This window comes from Podarcis pityusensis (genome assembly GCF_964106645.2).
Source record: "Podarcis pityusensis genome assembly, chromosome: 11".
Classification (NCBI taxonomy): Eukaryota; Metazoa; Chordata; class Lepidosauria; order Squamata; family Lacertidae; genus Podarcis; species Podarcis pityusensis.
The window spans coordinates 8,955,927-8,973,191 of record NC_138036.1 but is presented as its reverse complement, the minus strand read 5'-3'; the positions used below and the strand labels follow the sequence as shown (position 1 = coordinate 8,973,191).

The 17,265-nt window shown below is 49.3% G+C and overlaps 1 protein-coding gene across 2 annotated transcripts in view; it reads left to right on the top strand.

Moving 5' to 3' along the window:
- Positions 1–16,918, top strand: part of ST8SIA5 (ST8 alpha-N-acetyl-neuraminide alpha-2,8-sialyltransferase 5) — a 65,776-nt gene extending 48,858 nt beyond the window's left edge. For both annotated transcript variants that reach the window (XM_080973599.1, XM_080973598.1), the window contains 5 exons: positions 2,890–2,976; positions 4,569–4,713; positions 9,337–9,449; positions 11,709–11,801; positions 15,787–16,918. In XM_080973599.1, the coding sequence (XP_080829725.1) occupies positions 2,890–2,976; positions 4,569–4,713; positions 9,337–9,449; positions 11,709–11,801; positions 15,787–16,255 (907 nt within the window). In that variant the 3' untranslated portion in view covers positions 16,256–16,918. The remainder of the gene's footprint in view (positions 1–2,889; positions 2,977–4,568; positions 4,714–9,336; positions 9,450–11,708; positions 11,802–15,786) is intronic.
- Positions 16,919–17,265: the final 347 nt, after the last annotated feature.

Genomic DNA, 17,265 nt, shown 5'->3' with positions numbered 1-17,265 from the left:
TGAAGGGTGTGTAGAGGATGGCTTTCTATCCTGGCATAAACCTTTTTTAAAATATAAAAAAACCTTTCCCCATAGGTTTTGGAGTGCTTTCCTTCTTCTGGGGTACTACAAACTGCTGCAATTCAAAGGCATTGCATTGGGTGGTTTGGAAATGTATTTGTTTTTGTTTTTTCTAAAGGCCCCTGAAGATTAGAGGGTTTTATATGGGTGCATTCTGCAACATGTCATTGATGCAATAGTATTGCATTAACGATGGATTCATACTGGACCATCCACACATCTCTCTACTTTATTAGTTTTTCTGCAAGGTTTCCCTGATGATACTGTATTCTTGCTGTCTGGAGGGGCATTCTTGCACTCCATCACAACAATAGCAAACCAACAACAACAACCAAACAAACGAAAGAAAGAAACTGGAACGTTTGTGGTATAAAGATTACATTATTTCAGCTGCGGGACATGCATTGATTGGAAACGAAGCAGTATGACCACCCAAAAAGACTGTTTGAGCATATTACACCGATCCTGGTCCAACTGCGCTGGCTACCAATTAGTTTCCGGGCCCAATTCAAAGGGCTGGTTTTGATCTATAAAGCCTTAAATGGCTCTGGACCGCAATACCTCAAGGACCGCCTCTTTCCATATAACCTACCCGGACCCTGAGATCATCTTCTGAGGCCCTCCTTTGTGTGCCTCCTCCTTGAGAGGTCCGGAGGGTGGCAACACGAGAACGGGACCTTCTCTGCAGTGGCTCCCTATCTGGGGAATGCTCTCCCCAGGGGAGTTCACCTGGTGCCTTCATTATACACCTTTGGGCACTAGGCAAAAACGTTCCTTTTTAACCAGGCCTTTGGTTGATTTGATTGGCATTCTATGCCCTTTTAAAATGCCCCCCCCCCCCCGGAGGTGGTTATTGGGTTGTTGTTTTCATTTTGATTATATATTTTGTGGTTTCGTGTTTTGGTTCTGTGAGCCGCCCTGAGACCTCCGGGTATAAAGTGGAATAAAAAATCAATCATCAATACTTTTGCAGGTGCCAAACAGTATCTGTATAAGCACCCTGTGAGCACAAATAATCATAAACACACAAGGAAATGTGTGCTTGGAGGGGCCTATAGAAGGCAAGGACTCTTTTGGGACAAGCAAAATGCCCCAGGGCCACTGTTGAGGAAACACACTTTGCTGACAGAATTCCCCTGAGCCTGCTCCTCATCTTCCCCATTGCATCTTGCTTGTTCACTCGTCTTAGAGCCAGTGTGGTGTAGTGGTTAAGAGCAGTGGACTCGTAATCTGGTGAACCAGGTTCGATTCCCCACTCCTCCACATGCAGCTGCTGGGTGACCTTGGGCTAGTCACACTTCTTTGAAGTCTCTCAGCCCCACTCACCTCACAGAGTGTTTGTTGTGGGGGAGGAAGGGAAAGGAGATTGTTAGCCGCTTTGAGACTCCTTTGGGTAGTGATAAAGTGGGATATCAAATCCAAGCTCTTCTTCTGCAATGCACTCTACGTGGGGCTACCTTCGAAGGTGACCTGGAAACTGCAATTAATCCAGAATGCAGCAGCTAGACTGGTGACTGGGAGTGGCCGCCGGGACCACATAACACGGGTCCTGAGAGATCTGCATTGGCTCCCAGTACGTTTCCGAGCACAGTTCAAAGTGTTGGTGCTGACCTTTAAGTGGCCTCGGTCCTGTATACCTGAAGGAGTGCCTCCACCCCCATCGTTCAGTCCGGACACTGAGATCCAGCACCGAGGGCCTTCTGGTGGTTCCCTCATTGCGAGAAGTGAGGTTACAGGGAACCAGACAGAGGGCCTTCTTGGTAGTGGCGCCCACCCTGTGGAACGCCCTCCCTTCAGATGTGAAGGAAATAAGCAGCTATCTTCTCTTTAAAAGACATCTGAAGGCAGCCCTGTTTAGGGAAGTTTTTAATATTTAATGCTGTATTGTTTTTAACACTTGATTGGAAGCCACCCAGAGTGGCTGGGGAAGCTCAGCCAGATGGGTGGGGTATAAATAAATTATTATTATTATTATTGTTATTATTATTATTTATTTTACCCAGAGGAGAGGAAGAAGTGAACAGCAGCGATGGCAAGGAGGAGGAGGAAGGAGGCAACGCTCCCTCTGTCTGCTTAGCCATTGGCTCTGTCTTGCAAGCGAGCAAGAGGTAGCCGCAATGAGGCAGAGGAGCCCAGCCTCTGGCAACGTTGGCATCTGAGGTTTCCCTCCTCTAATTAAATGAAGTGAAGGAATCAGGGAGGGCGCAAGCATGCAGGGCTGGTCTCTTATCATGCTGGTTGGATGTTAAGATTGCCTTCTGCGAGGAAGTGGAGGTTGACACTTGTACTATCCATTAAAGCATCAGTTGATAACACTCTGGGAATCTACCGCGATGGCTGAGTTAGCTCATTTTCTCAGATTTGGGGCACAAAAACAAAATACATGACAAGTTTTATGAGAAGGTAGGGTGATTTTCTTGAACGTGTTAACAACAGAAAAGGAAAAGGGCTGTTGGCAGATATAGATCATGGCTTGCTTTACAGCGCTTTAATAATAATTAAGTAGAAGATGAAAAGCAGCCTGATAGCACGCAGAAAGATAGCTCACCCTTAATTGTTAATGAGATACCAGAAACGACAAATTTAAATGGAAATACCCTTGTTTTATTTCCATTCTCCGTGCTGTTTTGTTGAACCAGATATAAACGGCAGTTAATAATACCTGTATATAAAATTGGGGGCTGCCCTAGATTTATATATCAAGGAAATGTTTGCCCACTTCAGGCTAGTTCTCACCGCAGTGGCAAACTTTGTTTCTGCGTTGGGTGTCGATAGCCTCTTAGACCCATGCTCTAAGTTTAATTAAAAGATCCTTTCTCCCTCTTTTAGGGTGAAGCAGACAGAGTTGTTTGAAAGGTGGAAGAACCTTCAGATGTGCAAGTGGGAGATGAACATCACCGAAGCCAGACAGTTCAAGTAAGAGGCGTCTCAGCTCAGGGGTGGCAGGACCTCAGCAAGCACTGTAGCTGGAGAACCGCTCTTGGCTCTTGCATTGTGCAGGAGCTGCTCTTGGTTTTGCAAGATGGAAGATTTTTTATAACACTTTAGATCTTCCCCATGATATAAGTAAGGCCATTGCTATTTGGTCTAGGGAGGGCAGCTCTTTACAGGTGGCATTTAGACATTGAGAAATCAAGATGCAAAGCCCTCCTTTTAGCCTTTCCGGGCCTCTGCCTGAGACAGCCCTAATTGCATAAGCATAAAAACCTTCCAGAACTGGAGTTTCCGCAGCCCATGTCTCTTGAAGGTTGATGATGTTTTGACGATAGAATGGAATATCTGTAGATTGAGATAAACATCTAGACCAGCCGGCCACATTCCAGGAAAGGATATTTAGGGCATTGGCTGATTCTTGGATTTTTGGATTTGGGGCACCCTCGGAGATTTTCAGCCGTTGATTCTTTAGGGTGGTGGAGTCTGGCATATTTGTAGGGAGGTGGGGTAGGATAGAAAAACCTTTTGTAGTAGGGACTGATTTGGTGTGTTTAGTTTCTCTGACAGGGCGTCCACCCACTGTATCCGTATTTCAAAAGATGGAAGATATTTGCTCACCGTAGCAACATGGGGTGGCTAAGGGCGGGTCTGAAGCCAGTGGTGGGCGGGGCCAAAGCAAAAAGTGGGTGGGGCTCTGTGACGTTAACATATGAGAGTGCTGGAGGTGAAATAGTTAAACAGGTTACCCAATCAGGACCCAGGGGGTGGAGTCAGAGGGACTATAAAACCAGCTCTAGGAGGAGTTCGTTAGGAGTTGGGTGGTTGGTTGGAGTGGGAGTGAATTGGGATAGAGTTTGTGGGTAGGTTGAGTTAGTGTAGTGAAATAGGCTGAGTCAGGAATATTTAGGGGCTAGGAAGTCAATTAAATATCTGAGAGGGGGTGTAGTGAGTGAGAGCAGGTAGCGGAAGCTATAGGTCTGGATAGGCACCCCGTGATTGTAATTGACTGATACTGTTTATGAAACCACATGCTTGTTAAACTGCAATAAATAAACAGTTTATGTTCCAATTTAACCCTGACTGGACTCAGTATTGTCCCAGGTAGGGCCTGGGTGGTGGCAGCGAGAAATAAAGTGGTGGCACAGGGATCAATAGACGGTGAAACGTCCGGGGACCCTGTGTGATCGCCACAGGCTCTACTCTCTCTTTCTCTCTCTCTCTCTCTCTCTCTCCCCACACCCTTTTCTCTCTCTTTTTCTATCCCTTGCTTTCCCTCCTGTCTCTGTTCTGTCACCCTCAATGCCCCCTTTCCTTGCCTCTTCTTCCTCTGCCCAGGTGGCTTCTGGTGCCAAGAGAGATCTCGCTCTCACCCCAGAGGACTTCTGAAATTAGGCTGAGGGCCACATAAAATTTGGGCAGGAGCTCGTTGGAGAAACAGTGTTGTATGCATGCAATATTGACACCAACAGCAGCTGATTCATAGCTCCCTGCCACACTCGGTGTTTGCCGGGTCAAGGGTCTGCCCTCGTCCTGCGCTGCGGTTGACCCACGTAACCTTGTTTCTCCTTCTTTAGGGCTACTCTGTCGAGGTGCTGCAATGCTCCAGCCTTCCTCTTCACCACCCAGAAGAACACGCCTCTGGGAACCAAACTCAAGTACGAAGTGGACACAAGCGGCATCTTTCACATCAATCAAGAAATATTCCGAATGTTTCCAAAGGTGCGGTACATGTTGTTGACTTAGCATAATCTCAAGACGCCGTTTCTATTCAGAGGCGTGTGCCGGGTGGCAATCTTGCCATCCTCTGCGCTGCAATGACTTCCTGCGTAACCGTTCTGATCGCAGGCCAACTGTTCTCTTTGCCGTCACATTCCTGTGCAACAGCTGATAGGCAGCTTAGTTTATATTTAGCAGCTTTACATCACGGGAGTATCATATCCATGTGGAAAATGACTGATCAACAGCCGAGTATTCTCTGGCAGGGATGAGTGCAGAATTGCATCTGGTGTATAGCTAAGAAAACGAGATGATGCCCAATAGTGACCCCGAAAGACTGTCTGACAGCAGTGCTTAGCATTTATATAGCACATTAAGCGTTCCAAAGTGCTTTACGTATACAGTGCATTGCTCCTTATGGTGAGCCCTGTGGTTGGTCTGGGAGCACCAGTTGCATTATTATTGTTTTTAATTCAGATTAGAAGGTGGCTTCTAAGTGGTTTACAGGTGTAAAACCAATTCTTTCTTCTTCTTCTTCTTCTTCTTCTTCTTCTTCTTCTTCTTCTTCGATCACTCGTAGCCAAGTGAGATTGTCTTCCATAAACACGGTTTTAACAATGAGTCCGTAAGTGACTGTGGAGGCCAATTCTGGATCCATACGTCCTTCCACAGTGGGGACATAGGTTTCCGGGCGGGAGTTGATCACAGTGTGGATTTGCCAAGCGTGCCTTCCTCTTAGCACGTTTCTCCCTTGCATCCTGAGTTTGAGTATCTTCAAAGCCCATGACACCTTTGGTAAAGGCTGTTCTCCAATAGGAGCACTTGCAGGCAAGTGTTTCCCAATTGTTGGTGTTTATACTACATTTTTTTTTTAGATTTGCCTCGAGACAGTCTTTAAACCTCTTTTGTTGACCACCAGCATACGCTTTCCATTTTTAAGTTTGGAATAGAGTAGTTGATTTAATTCATTCATTAATTAAATGAATTCAGGTTACCAAGTTGGCTTCTAAGTGGTTTACAGGTATGAAACCAATTACAGATGCCAATACTGTAGCATCGTAGAAAGTGGTTGCAGGTGGACTTGATCAGAAGTCTGGAAGGCTATTGGAAGGCCACTTATAACAAGTTGAAGACAGGCCGTCAGGTCATGCATCCATGCAAATGAAGGCATCCGGTTGTGCTGCTGCAGATGCACCATGGCGTCTCTTCTTTCCACGCTCCTCCCGGTGATCGTTCCTCCTCTGGTCCGCTGCTTTGGATGCATGACTGCCTGCCTGTCTCTAGGCACTGCCGTCATCTGCAAGAGATTCCCACATATCAGGGTTGATGTTACCAGCCTTCATGTCACGGTTGCAGACATCTTTGTAAAACGGAGTTGGTCTGTAAACGGGTCCTGGGGCCTGGAGCCAGCTCCCCATAATGGCAGCTTTATTTTCAACCCCTTTTCCTACATTGCATGCTGGATCAATCAAACGTTTGACCCTTGGTGTTATTGTTTCCCATATGTCAGTTCCAACCTAATGTTGCTGGTCCATCTCTGAACGTGGTTCTCTTTGCCCCCAAATCTCAGAGGAGTCTTCGTTGTGCCATTGGGCTTTCTGCCATTATGAGCACCATGTAACGTGTGCTATAAATACCGTATTTTTCGCCCCATAGGACGCACTTTTTCCCCTCCAAAAATGAAGGGGAAATGTGTGTGCGTCCTATGGGGCGAATGCAGGCTTTCGCTGAAGCCTGGAGAGCGAGAGGCATCGGTGCGCACCGACCCCTCTCGCTCTCCAGGCTTCAGGAAGCTATCTGCAAGCCTTGCAAGCCCGGCGGGAGTTCCCGCGGGCTCACAAGGCTTGCGGGCAGCAGCCTGCAGCCCAGGCGAGTGTCCGCAAGCCTTGCGCGCCCGGCAGGAGGTCCCGCCGAGCGCGCGAGGTTTGGGGCGGCAGCCTGCAGCCCGAAGCACGCGGAGCCCTCTGGAGGGTGCCCCGTGCTTCGGGCAGGTGTGCGCAAGGCTTGGGGCGGCAGCCGCGGCGGGGGGGGAAATATATTTTTTTTATTCATCCCCCCCCAAAAAAACGAGGTGCGTCCTATGGGCCGGTGCGCCCTATAGGACAAAAAATACGGTAAATAACATTAAAAGCAACAACAACAACCACACCACATTTCATGTCACCATTTCCTTTGGATGTATTTTTGTTTTACTGTTGCGGAATTACTCATAAACTATGCATGTACTAATAGCAGCATTTGCATGCTTACGTAAGCAAGTCTTTCCATCTCCGTGAGGTGCCAGACATTATAAGGAAGCTAATGCATCAGATCGTTTGTCCATGTAAACCAGGGATGGGTTTGACTCCAACTTCCATCAGCCCCAGCCAGCATGAATAATGGTCAGGGATGATGGGAGTTGTAGTCCAACAGCATATGGAGCAACACATGCCCCCCATCCCTGATCTAATCCCAGTTCCAACAGCACCTCTCCATGTCTTCTGGGGCTGAGGTCTTTTCCTGGCCTTGCCTTCTTATGGGACCTATGCTTGCAAAGCCCGGTGTGATGGCCTGGGACTCGGGCTCGGGCTCGGACTCAGAACCAGAGGAGTCTCGGTCCGCACCAGATCCTTTGTCTCAGGCATCATCTGAACCAAGTCTGGGGCCTGATTCTGAAGAGCCTCAGTCTGCACAGGTTCCCTTCAACAGCTGGGCCGAGTCAGGGCCCTGAGCCTGCCCTGGCTCCAGATGCGGGGATGACCTCGTTGCCGTCAGCTGGGCCATCACTTACAGCTGCTCCACTACTGGTCGGGTCAGGAGAGGCTGAGGCGGCCTCTAGGTCTAGTAACCCACCGACGTCTCCTGAGCTGCAGAGACTAAGGTCTGAGAGAAGGAGAGACCCGAGGACTTGCAGGAGGAGTGCTCACCTTTGGGCGATATAGGGAGGTGAGTCATGGGGGGATCAGGACCGGCTGTTACCCCGTCAGAGATAAAAAGCTGCCGGACCCCGCCCCAGGTTGCAGGAGCAATATTGCTGTTTGCTAGAACCTGCCTGAGACCCTGTGCCTGACCTAGCCTGGTTTCCTGCCTCGGCCCTGTTGGACTGACTCCTCATGGAACCCTTGCATTTGGGACCGGACCTGGACCGCGTTGCTGAGGTTACCCCCGTGCCCAGCACACCCGGATCTTATGCTTCTATGGCAGTCAACTCTGCCCCTTCCCTGTGTTCATGATGGCAGCAGATTTGTGTCTTCAGATTTAGGCCTTGCCTATCACGTATGATGTGTGTGTGTGTGTGTCAGGGACTGGCAGGGTGCACTGGCAGGGTGGGGGAGCAGGGCTGGAGTCTGCCTTGGGAGGGGGGACCTGTGGGGACCTGTATGAACTAGCAGGCAAGAATCAGAGCCAGGGGAAGCTTCAGAGCTGGAGGAAGAGGCGGACGAGGCAGGCCAGGCCAATGACGCGCCAGGTGCTTCCCTCCCCTCTCCTGCACCACTGTCTCCCAGAACCAGGAGAGATTTGAAGCAGGTGTAGAAACAGCTTCCATGCAGACGTAGTCTCTGGCTATGTGCGTGCAACCCACTGGGGCAAGGTACATAAGCTGGTGGAGGGGAAGTGGCTTCCTGTTGCTGCAACTGCTCCGTAGAAGCACGGAATAGCTGCTGTGATGCTAGATTGGTGTGCAGAGTTTTCCAGAGCTGTAGAAACGACTTTAAGTGTTCTCTGACAATAATTTCCTTGGCTGGTAAGCACCCTTTATAGTATTCTCTGTTTTGCTCCTGTGGAGGAAGACACCAGGCAAGGCAGCAAGGCAGGTTTTGTTGCTTCAGCACCACAGAGAGCTCCTATTGAGCACTTTGCTCCAACATAATGTACAAGGACTTTTGAGACTTGTGTGTCCAGCCTACGTCTCCTATGCTCTTCCCACTTTGTTGGAGCCCTGGAGACTGTCAAGAGACTGTGGAGACTGTCCACAACTCTGGCCTGAAAACCAGCACTTTTCTTTTACTCCATGACCTCCTGCCTTTGTGTTCTTCGTGGGCCATTGCACTGGTGAGGTAGCTGAGGGGCACTCGTTTCCTTGGGATCTTGACGGGTCAGCCTTGGGTTCAGTTGGGCTCTGATCACCAGAATTCAGGCTCAGAGCTGGGAATCTGGGCCTGGCTCCTTAGCCAGGGACACTAGCTGCCAACTCAGCTAGGTCGCTGCTGGTCATGATGGGGTAGTGGGTTAGGCCACCAAGATCTAATAACATGGATGTTTTGTATGTATGACATAAAATGCAACAGCAGAGCTTTCCTGCAGAGTCAGTCCATCCATTGCACTGCCAGTCACTGACTGTAGAGCAGGCTTCCTCAGACTTGGCCCTCCAGATGTTTTTGGCCTACAACTCCCATGATCCCTAGCTAGCAGGACCAGTGGTCAGGGATGATGGGAATAGTAGTTTCAAAACATCTGGAGGGCTGAGTTTGAGGAAGCCTGCTGTAGAGTAATCAGATGCAGGGAAAACTCAAGAGATGACCATACTTGTGTGTGCATGTGCGAGCCCAGAGTTAACTGTGTTTCATCCTTTCATCCAAGGGAACAAAACCAGTTCCTGCGAGAGTTGCCACTGCTAATGAACCGGCTTACTCCATTTCGCTCTAGGAGATGCCATACTATCGGTCCCAGTTCAAGAAGTGCGCTGTGGTTGGAAATGGAGGGATTCTGAAGAACAGCAGATGTGGCCGGGAGATTGACAGTGCCGATTTTGTGTTCCGGTAACAATTCTGGTGCAATTCCTTCAAGGGGTTAGCAGTTGTGTATAGCGCATGAAGGGGATGCGGGTGGCGCTGTGGGTTAAACCACAGAGCCTAGGGCTTGCCGATCAGAAGGTCGGCATTTCTAATCCCCGTGACGGGGTGAGCTCCCGTTGCTCGGTCCCTGCTCCTGCCAACCTAGCAGTTTGAAAGCACATCAAAGTGCAAGTAGATAAATAGGTACCACTCTGGCGGGAAGGTAAATGGAGTTTCCGTGCGCTGCTCTGGTTCACCATGCTTAGTCATGCTGGTCACATGACCCGGAAGCTGTACGCTGGCTCCCTTGGCCAATAAAGCGAGATGAGCGCTGCAACCGCAGAGTCGACCACGACTGGACCTAATGGTCAGGGGTCCCTTTACCTTTTATAGCGCATGAATGTTTTGCCATGAGTTTTTGATGTGTATGTGAGCAACATTTGGGATCTTTCTTCACACATGGTTCACTGGGCCTTGCACCTATCGTTAATACCAGGCAGTAAAAGAGAACAAGTGGGAAGGGGTCCCTGACTTAAGAAGTAGGGAATAAGTTTTAAGCTTCGTATTAAAACCCAGAGTCTCCAAAAGCTCACTAAACTTGTTTGGGAAGCCAAGCAGAAAGCACAGCTAAGCTATGGGTCTCACTCCCACAGCAAGTAGTGGTGGATCTCAACTTGGATGGTTTCAAAACAGGATTGGACAAATTCATGGGGGAGAAGGCTATCAATGGTTATGATTGGTAGGGTTCCCAAAGGCATCTTGTTGGCCACTGTGAGAACAGGATGGGCCATTGGCCTGATCCTGCAGGCCATTCTAGTCCAAAACATCAGTAGGGAGCCATGTTGGGGAAGACTGCTGTAGTACCTACAGCTGGCGCTGTGGTCTAAACCACCGAGCCTCTTGGGCTTGGTGATTGGAAGGTTGGCAGTTCAAATCCCCACGATAGATTGAGCTCCCGTTACTCTGTCCCAGCTTCTGCCAACCTAGGAAATCGAAATCATGCCAGTTCAAGTAGATAAATAGGTACCACTGTGACAGGAAGGTAAACGGCATTTCCGTGCGCTCTGGTTTCCGTCACGTTGTCCAGTTGTGCCAGAAACGGTTTAGTCATGCTGGCCACATGACACCAGGAAAGCTGCCTGTGGACAAATGCTGGCTCCCTCGGCGTGAAAGTGAGATGAGCGCTGCAACCCCATGGTTGCCTTGGACTGGATTTAACCGTCCAGGGGTCTTTTACCTTTTTTTACCTTTAGTACCTACTGTAAAAGTAGGTACTAAAGGTAAAAGGAAATTGGCTTGCACTGCTTCAGACCTCTGGTCCATCTGTTTCAGTATTGTCACCACTGACTGAGACATCCCCAGTCCCACTTCAGGGTTGAACCTGAGACCTTCTGCATGCAAAACATATTCTCTACTACTGAGCTACGGCAGCCCTTCGCCATGGCTCCTGTCCACAGCATACAAATCCGAAGTGGCCAGAGTTCTCTGAAGGCAGAAGGTCCCTACTCTGTCTGAGGCTTGGCTCCACCTAGAGTTCAGAAGGTGAAACTGCTCACATCACCTATCCGGTTTCTCAGGGTGTGGCACAAGAGGCTCTCAATTTAAGCCCCTTTTTTTTGTAATTTTAAAGAACGTTGTACATTAAGGAATCACAAGCTGCACCCGCCCCTATTGTTGACTCTTTCTAAAATGTTTTGGATGACGGAATTAACTATAAAGGTAATATTTGTGCTGAACATCTAGGGCAATGTTTCACAAGCTTAGGTCTGTTTTGGGACTACAACTCCCAACATCCCTAGCTAGCAGGACCAGTGGCTAGGGATGATGGGACTTGTAGTCCCACAACAGCCGGAGACCCAAGTTTGAGAAACAGTGATCTAGGGGGAAAAGAGGACCCCGAGGGGAACGTCTGAAGAGTGCCTGTTTTAAAAATCTCCTTAATTGAGGTGGAGAATGGAGGGCTGCCACTAAAAATGGCTTCTCCTGATGGGTCATTTCTCTTGCGGCGCCGAGAGCATGATTTATAACCCGCTGATCAGTGGGTACAGGAAGATATTCCTTTCAGAGGAAGCAGTCTGCAGAAGGGGAACCCACCCTACTTTATTTGGAATCAGGGAGAGCTAGATTCAAATCCCTCTTCCATTAAGCCAGATCACTCACTCTCTCAGTCTACTCAGCCTACACATCTTAGCTCCTTGAAGGAGAGAAATAATAATGGCCTCTTTGTTGCTCTGTTCTTTCCAGGTGCAATTTGCCTCCCATTTCTGAGAAATACGTTGTAGATGTTGGTGTAAAGACGGACGTCGTGACGGTTAACCCCAGCATAATCACCGAAAGGTCAGTTGCTTGCCTCTTCCTTGCCCACTTCTGCCCACGCTTTCCTCCTCCTGCGACATTGTGAAATTGACAAACCTCAGGAAAGGAGCAACGGCGCCTTATTATTAGCTCCGGCGGTTCTTGCTCTTGACTTCGTAATTTCATAGCAACTGGAAATCAGAACAAAATCGGGCCTTCTTCTCAGCAAGGCAAATGTGTTCAGAAGGTCCCTGCAGACCTCCGCCCTACAACTCACCGGCTCCTTTTTTTGATGTTTTTCTTCCTCCTTACTGAAAAAAGTAAGATCCACAGTAAGTAATGCATTAAACAGCGATATCCTGTGATGCTCTGCATTTTCAAAAGAGAGGAGAAAAAGAAATGCAAATAAATCCACTAATTATCTGCCTTTGGGAGACTCTCAGTAAACTTTATAGTTATAGTACCTTGTTGTTGTGAGTCGAGGACCCTCCAGCAGTGGTAAATAAGACACCAGGACACATGTATTTTAGGTTAATGGGCTAAAGAAGGCCACAGATTTATTGGTTACAGCGTGTGAGTGGTATTGGCTTAGGCATTGGATCAAACAATCTATACATGACTCCACCCCGCTCAGCAGCGAATACGCCCCCCTGCTGACGCGGGAACGGCTCCCGCTCACAATACCTCCCCTCTGTGAGGAGGAGAGGCTTTTCAGAAACACAATAGGTGTTGTTGTTGTTTAGCCGTTTAGTCGTGTCCGACTCTTCGTGACCCCATGGACCAGAGCACGACAGGCACTCCTGTCTTCCCCTTCCTCCTGCAGTTTGGTCAAACTCATGCTGGTAGCTTTGAGAACGCTATCCAACCATCTCGTCCTCTGTCGTCCCCTTCTCCTTGTGCCCTCAATCTTTCCCAACATCAGGGTCTTTTCCAGGGAGTCTTCTCTTCTCATGAGAAGGCCAAAGTATTGGAGCCTCAGCTTCACGATCTGTCCTTCCAGTGAGCACTCACGGCTGATTTCCTTCAGAATGGATAGGTTTGATCTTGTTGCAGTCCATGGGACTCTCAAGAGTCTCCTCCAGCACCATAATTCAAAAGCATCAATTCTTCAGCCTTCTTTATGGTCCAGCTCTCACTTCCATACATCACTACTGGGAAAACCATAGCTTTAACTATATGGGCCTTTGTTGGCAAGGTGATGCCTCTGCTTTTTAAGATGCTGTCATTGCTTTTCTCCCAAGTCTTTTAATTTCGTGACTGCAGTCACCATCTGCAGTGATCACGGAGCCCAAGAAAGTAAAATCTCTCACTGCCTCCATTTCTTCCCCTTATATTTGCCAGGAGGTGATGGGCCCAGTGGCCATGATCTTAGTTTTTTTGATGTTGAGCTTCACAAATAGCAACACAATAAGTAGGGACTGTTTTTCACTAAAAAAAATTCCTCGCCTGCCCTCTCTATTTTTTTTACTATTATTCTGACCATTTCTGTGCTGCTTAATTGCTATCACCTCTAAGAAGTGTACAAAAAAGCTCAATATGGGAGTGGACTAATACCTGTAAGTTTCAGCTTGTACAATATGCCCTACCTCCTGAGAATCCAGTGTTTCAGTGATGACAGGTCTCTCTGTTTCAACCTCTGGCTAATTGCCTTGTTCTTTTGCTACGAAGAAGGACGCCTAGTGATAACACCACCCATTCTAACTTACTTCCTCCTCCAGGTTTTTGGATCTCACAATAAAATGTACAGATGTATACTGTATTTATTTGATATAATGCATATTTCCGCCTACCCACGCCGAAGGCCTTTTAACTCCTGTTGACTTCAAGCCCACTGAAATCAGCAGGACTTCAAAGAGGTTAAATTTGGCGAGGCCTTTCCCTTTTAATCCTCCCCCACTCCCAGGCATGTTTTTCTTTTGCATATCCAGAGTATGAGCATCATGCTGCCAGAAAGAGAGAGGGTTTACTCTCTTGGAGGAGGAGGAGTTTGAATTTGATACCCCACTTTATCACTACCCTAAGGAGTCTCAAAGCGGCTAACATTCTCCTTTCCCTTCCTCCCCCACAACAAACACTCTGTGAGGTGAGTGGGGCTGAAAGACCTCAGAGAAGTGTGACTAGCCCAAGGTCACCCAACAGCTGCATGTGGAGGAGCAGGGAAGCGAACCTGGTTCACCAGATTACGAGTCTACCGCTCTGAACCACTAAACCACACTGGCTCTCTGCAGTCCTGAAGCCATGTGGGGAAGAAGTGGATGGTTGGGTGGGAAAGCAAAGATTGATGAACCACCACATCTTGTGCCCTGCCAAGCTCCCATCAGCAGGGCAGAAAGGTGGTTTAGGACCCTCGTACTTACGGGACCGCCTCTCCTGGTATGTCCCGCAGAGGACCCTAAGGTCCATGAATAATAATAGCTTGAAGGCCCGGGCCCTAAGGAAGCCAGACTATCCTCCACCAGGGCCAGGGCTTTTTCAGTGACTGCTCCGACCTGGTGGAATGCTCTGTCCCACGAGACTAGGGCCCTCCAGGACTTGATCTCCTTCCGCAGGACCTGTAAGACAGAGCTATTCTGCCTGGCCTTCAGTTTGAATTAGCCTGATCCTCTATTCCAGCAGTTCTCAACCTGTGGGTCCCCAGATGTTGGACTACAACTCCCATCATCCCTGAGCTCTGGCCTTTTGTACTGTTTTATTGTTGTTAGCCGCCCTGAGCCCGGCTTCGGCTGGGGAGGGCAGGATATAAATAAAATTTATTATTATTTATTATTAGTTCAACAACATCTGGGGACCCGCAGGTTGAGAAAGGCTGCTGTCTATTCCCTTTTCTCTTTCCCCTTCTATGAAGAAACCCTTTCTGGGACCCCACATTTAAATTCTTCCCAGGGGCGTAGCGTGGGTTGCCCGTGCCCAGGGCAGGGCAAGTGTTGCGCCCCACGCGGTGGACTGGGCAGCGGTCAGTTCCTTCGCTGGCCAGCGTCTAATCAATGCAGTCTCCTTGCAAACTAGTCCCAACCTGGGAGCAGAAATAAGACAGACATACGCGAAGCTAGGAGCACCACTCTGCTGCCTTGCCCTCCTGTCCTTGCAGTGATGCGCCCTGCGCAACGCACTTGGCTCTAGCAGTGCTTTCCTGGCTTCCTCTTCCTCCCTCCCTCCTTGGTGGGTGGGGGTGCAGCCCCCTCCCCCTCCCTCCCTCCCTCCCTGTCAGCTGGCCTTTCCTGGTATGCCCCATTTGTGGACCTTAAGGTCCACAAATGACAACACTTTGGAGGTCCCAAGCCTCAAGGAGGTTAGATTGGTTTCAACTAGGGCCAGGGCCTTTTCAGCACTGGCCCCGAAGTGGTGGAACACTCTGTCACAAGAGACTAGGGCCCTGCGGGACTTGACATCTTTCCGCAGGGCTTGCAAGAAAAAGCTGTTCCGCCTGGCCTTTGGTTTGGACTTGGTCTGACCCCTATGTTTCCCTCCCCTTATGGTCTTGATTTATCAGCTAGTTTAAAATGAGGCTGCATTTTAAATTGCATTTTAACCTGTATTTTAAATTGGTTCCCCCCCCTCTCTTTCCCCCCTATTATGTTTTTACTGTGAATTTTATTGGTGTTAGCCGCCCTGAGCCCAGGAGGGTGGGGTATAAATAAAATTTATTATTATTATTATTATTATTAGGGGTTGGGTGCGCACAGTTGTCCCTTTGCAGGCCATGAAGAGTAGGCAGCAGCACCCCAGTCCGAAGGCCCGGTCTGGGCATTGCTTTCCTCCCCACGGCTCCAACCTCGATGAGGGAGCCTGTTGTGGGCGCACCTGGTTGCACCCCCTCAGAAATTTGCACCCGGGCCATGGCCCCCGGCCCTTCCCATCCTACGCCACTGGGGCCACCCTACCGATCTGTTATCTGGTTCTCTTATACTGCTGCTATTTTGCCTGGAAAAGGATGCACAATACCCAAAGCTGTTCCTAGCGTTGGCCGCGGTTGCGAGAGTTGTGGCTCTCCCTGATTGCTCTCCCTTTAATCCTCCCAAATAACCAGGTTCCACAAGCTGGAGAAGTGGAGGAAGCCCTTTTTCGAGGTCTTGCAGGTGTACGAAAACGCCTCGGTCCTGCTCCCGGCTTTCTACAACACCCGCAACACGGACGTCTCTACCCGGGTCCGGTACGTCCTGGACGACTTTGAGTCCCAGCAGGCCGTCTACTTCTTCCACCCGCAGTACCTGATCAACGTCTCGCGCTATTGGCTGGCTCAAGGGGTGCGCGCCAAGCGCATCAGCACGGGCCTGATCCTGGTGACGGCGGCCTTGGAGCTGTGCGAGGAAGTGCACCTCTTTGGATTCTGGGCTTTCCCCATGAACCCCTCAGGGATATTTATCACCCACCATTACTACGACAACGTCAAACCTCGTCCGGGATTCCATGCCATGCCTTCAGAAATCTTCAACTTCCTCCATATGCACAGCAGAGGCATTCTGAGGGTACACACAGATGCCTGCACTTGCTGCTGAGGGGTCAGGACAGGAGGAAGTTCGGTTCTACTCCCGAGTCGTGTAAAGGAAAGGAAGAAAGGGAGACGATGCGCAGGCAGCCCTGGGTCTTGAGAACCAAGTTGCACAACTGGTTTTTTTTGCAAGGCTGCTTGGCACCTTTCTGCATCCATGTCTCGTGAAAGAGTCCCCGTGGTACGGTTATCAGATGCCACGTTCTGAAAAAGACGTGCGGCTGTGCGGATTGGTACAGCGCAATCTGTGTCAGAGAGGGCGGAGTGGTGTGTTTTTTTTATAACGACATTGAGAGATTTATGCAATAATGTTTGATAACCATACATTTCTTCAAAGGCTTTGCGTTGTTCCTCGTGAGCTGGGGTTAACGACACCCTCCCTCGCTTGGCCAGCCTTGTAGGGTGGCTGCTGTTTGGGCTGAAGCCCACCTTCTCTCCACCGCAGGAATCCACAACCTGCCTTGGAGCCCGTGACAAACAGGAGAAGCACATTGACTAGTGGTTTTAGGCCAGAAATAGAGCACATCACTGTAACGATTCCTTATTTCACCTCCGGGAACGCACCAAACCTGAGCGTACTTGACAAAGCTGAGGATCTAGACCCGTTGTTCTTAAGGTGTAGTGCCAATGCCCTTGTGTGACAACGCTAGCACTCATCAGGGGATGCTCAAGAAAAACACTGTAAGGCTGCATCTGCTCCATACATTTGAAGCCCAAGGCTTTCACGGCAAGGATTCTGGGAACTGCAGTTTACCCCCTCGCTGAGCTACAATTCCCAGCACCCTTAACGAACGGCAGTTCCCAGGATTCTTTGCGGGAAGCCGTGTGGGTTATTTATTTATTTTTTCCAATAAGATTTTTATTATAGCTGCCTAAGTGGGGTGGCACTGTGGGTTAAACCACAGAGCCTAGGACCTGCCGATCAGAAGGTCGGCGGTTCGAATCCCTGCTACGGGGTGAGCTCCCGTCGCTCGGTCCCTGCTCCTGCCAACCTAGCAGTTTGAAAGCACGCCAAAG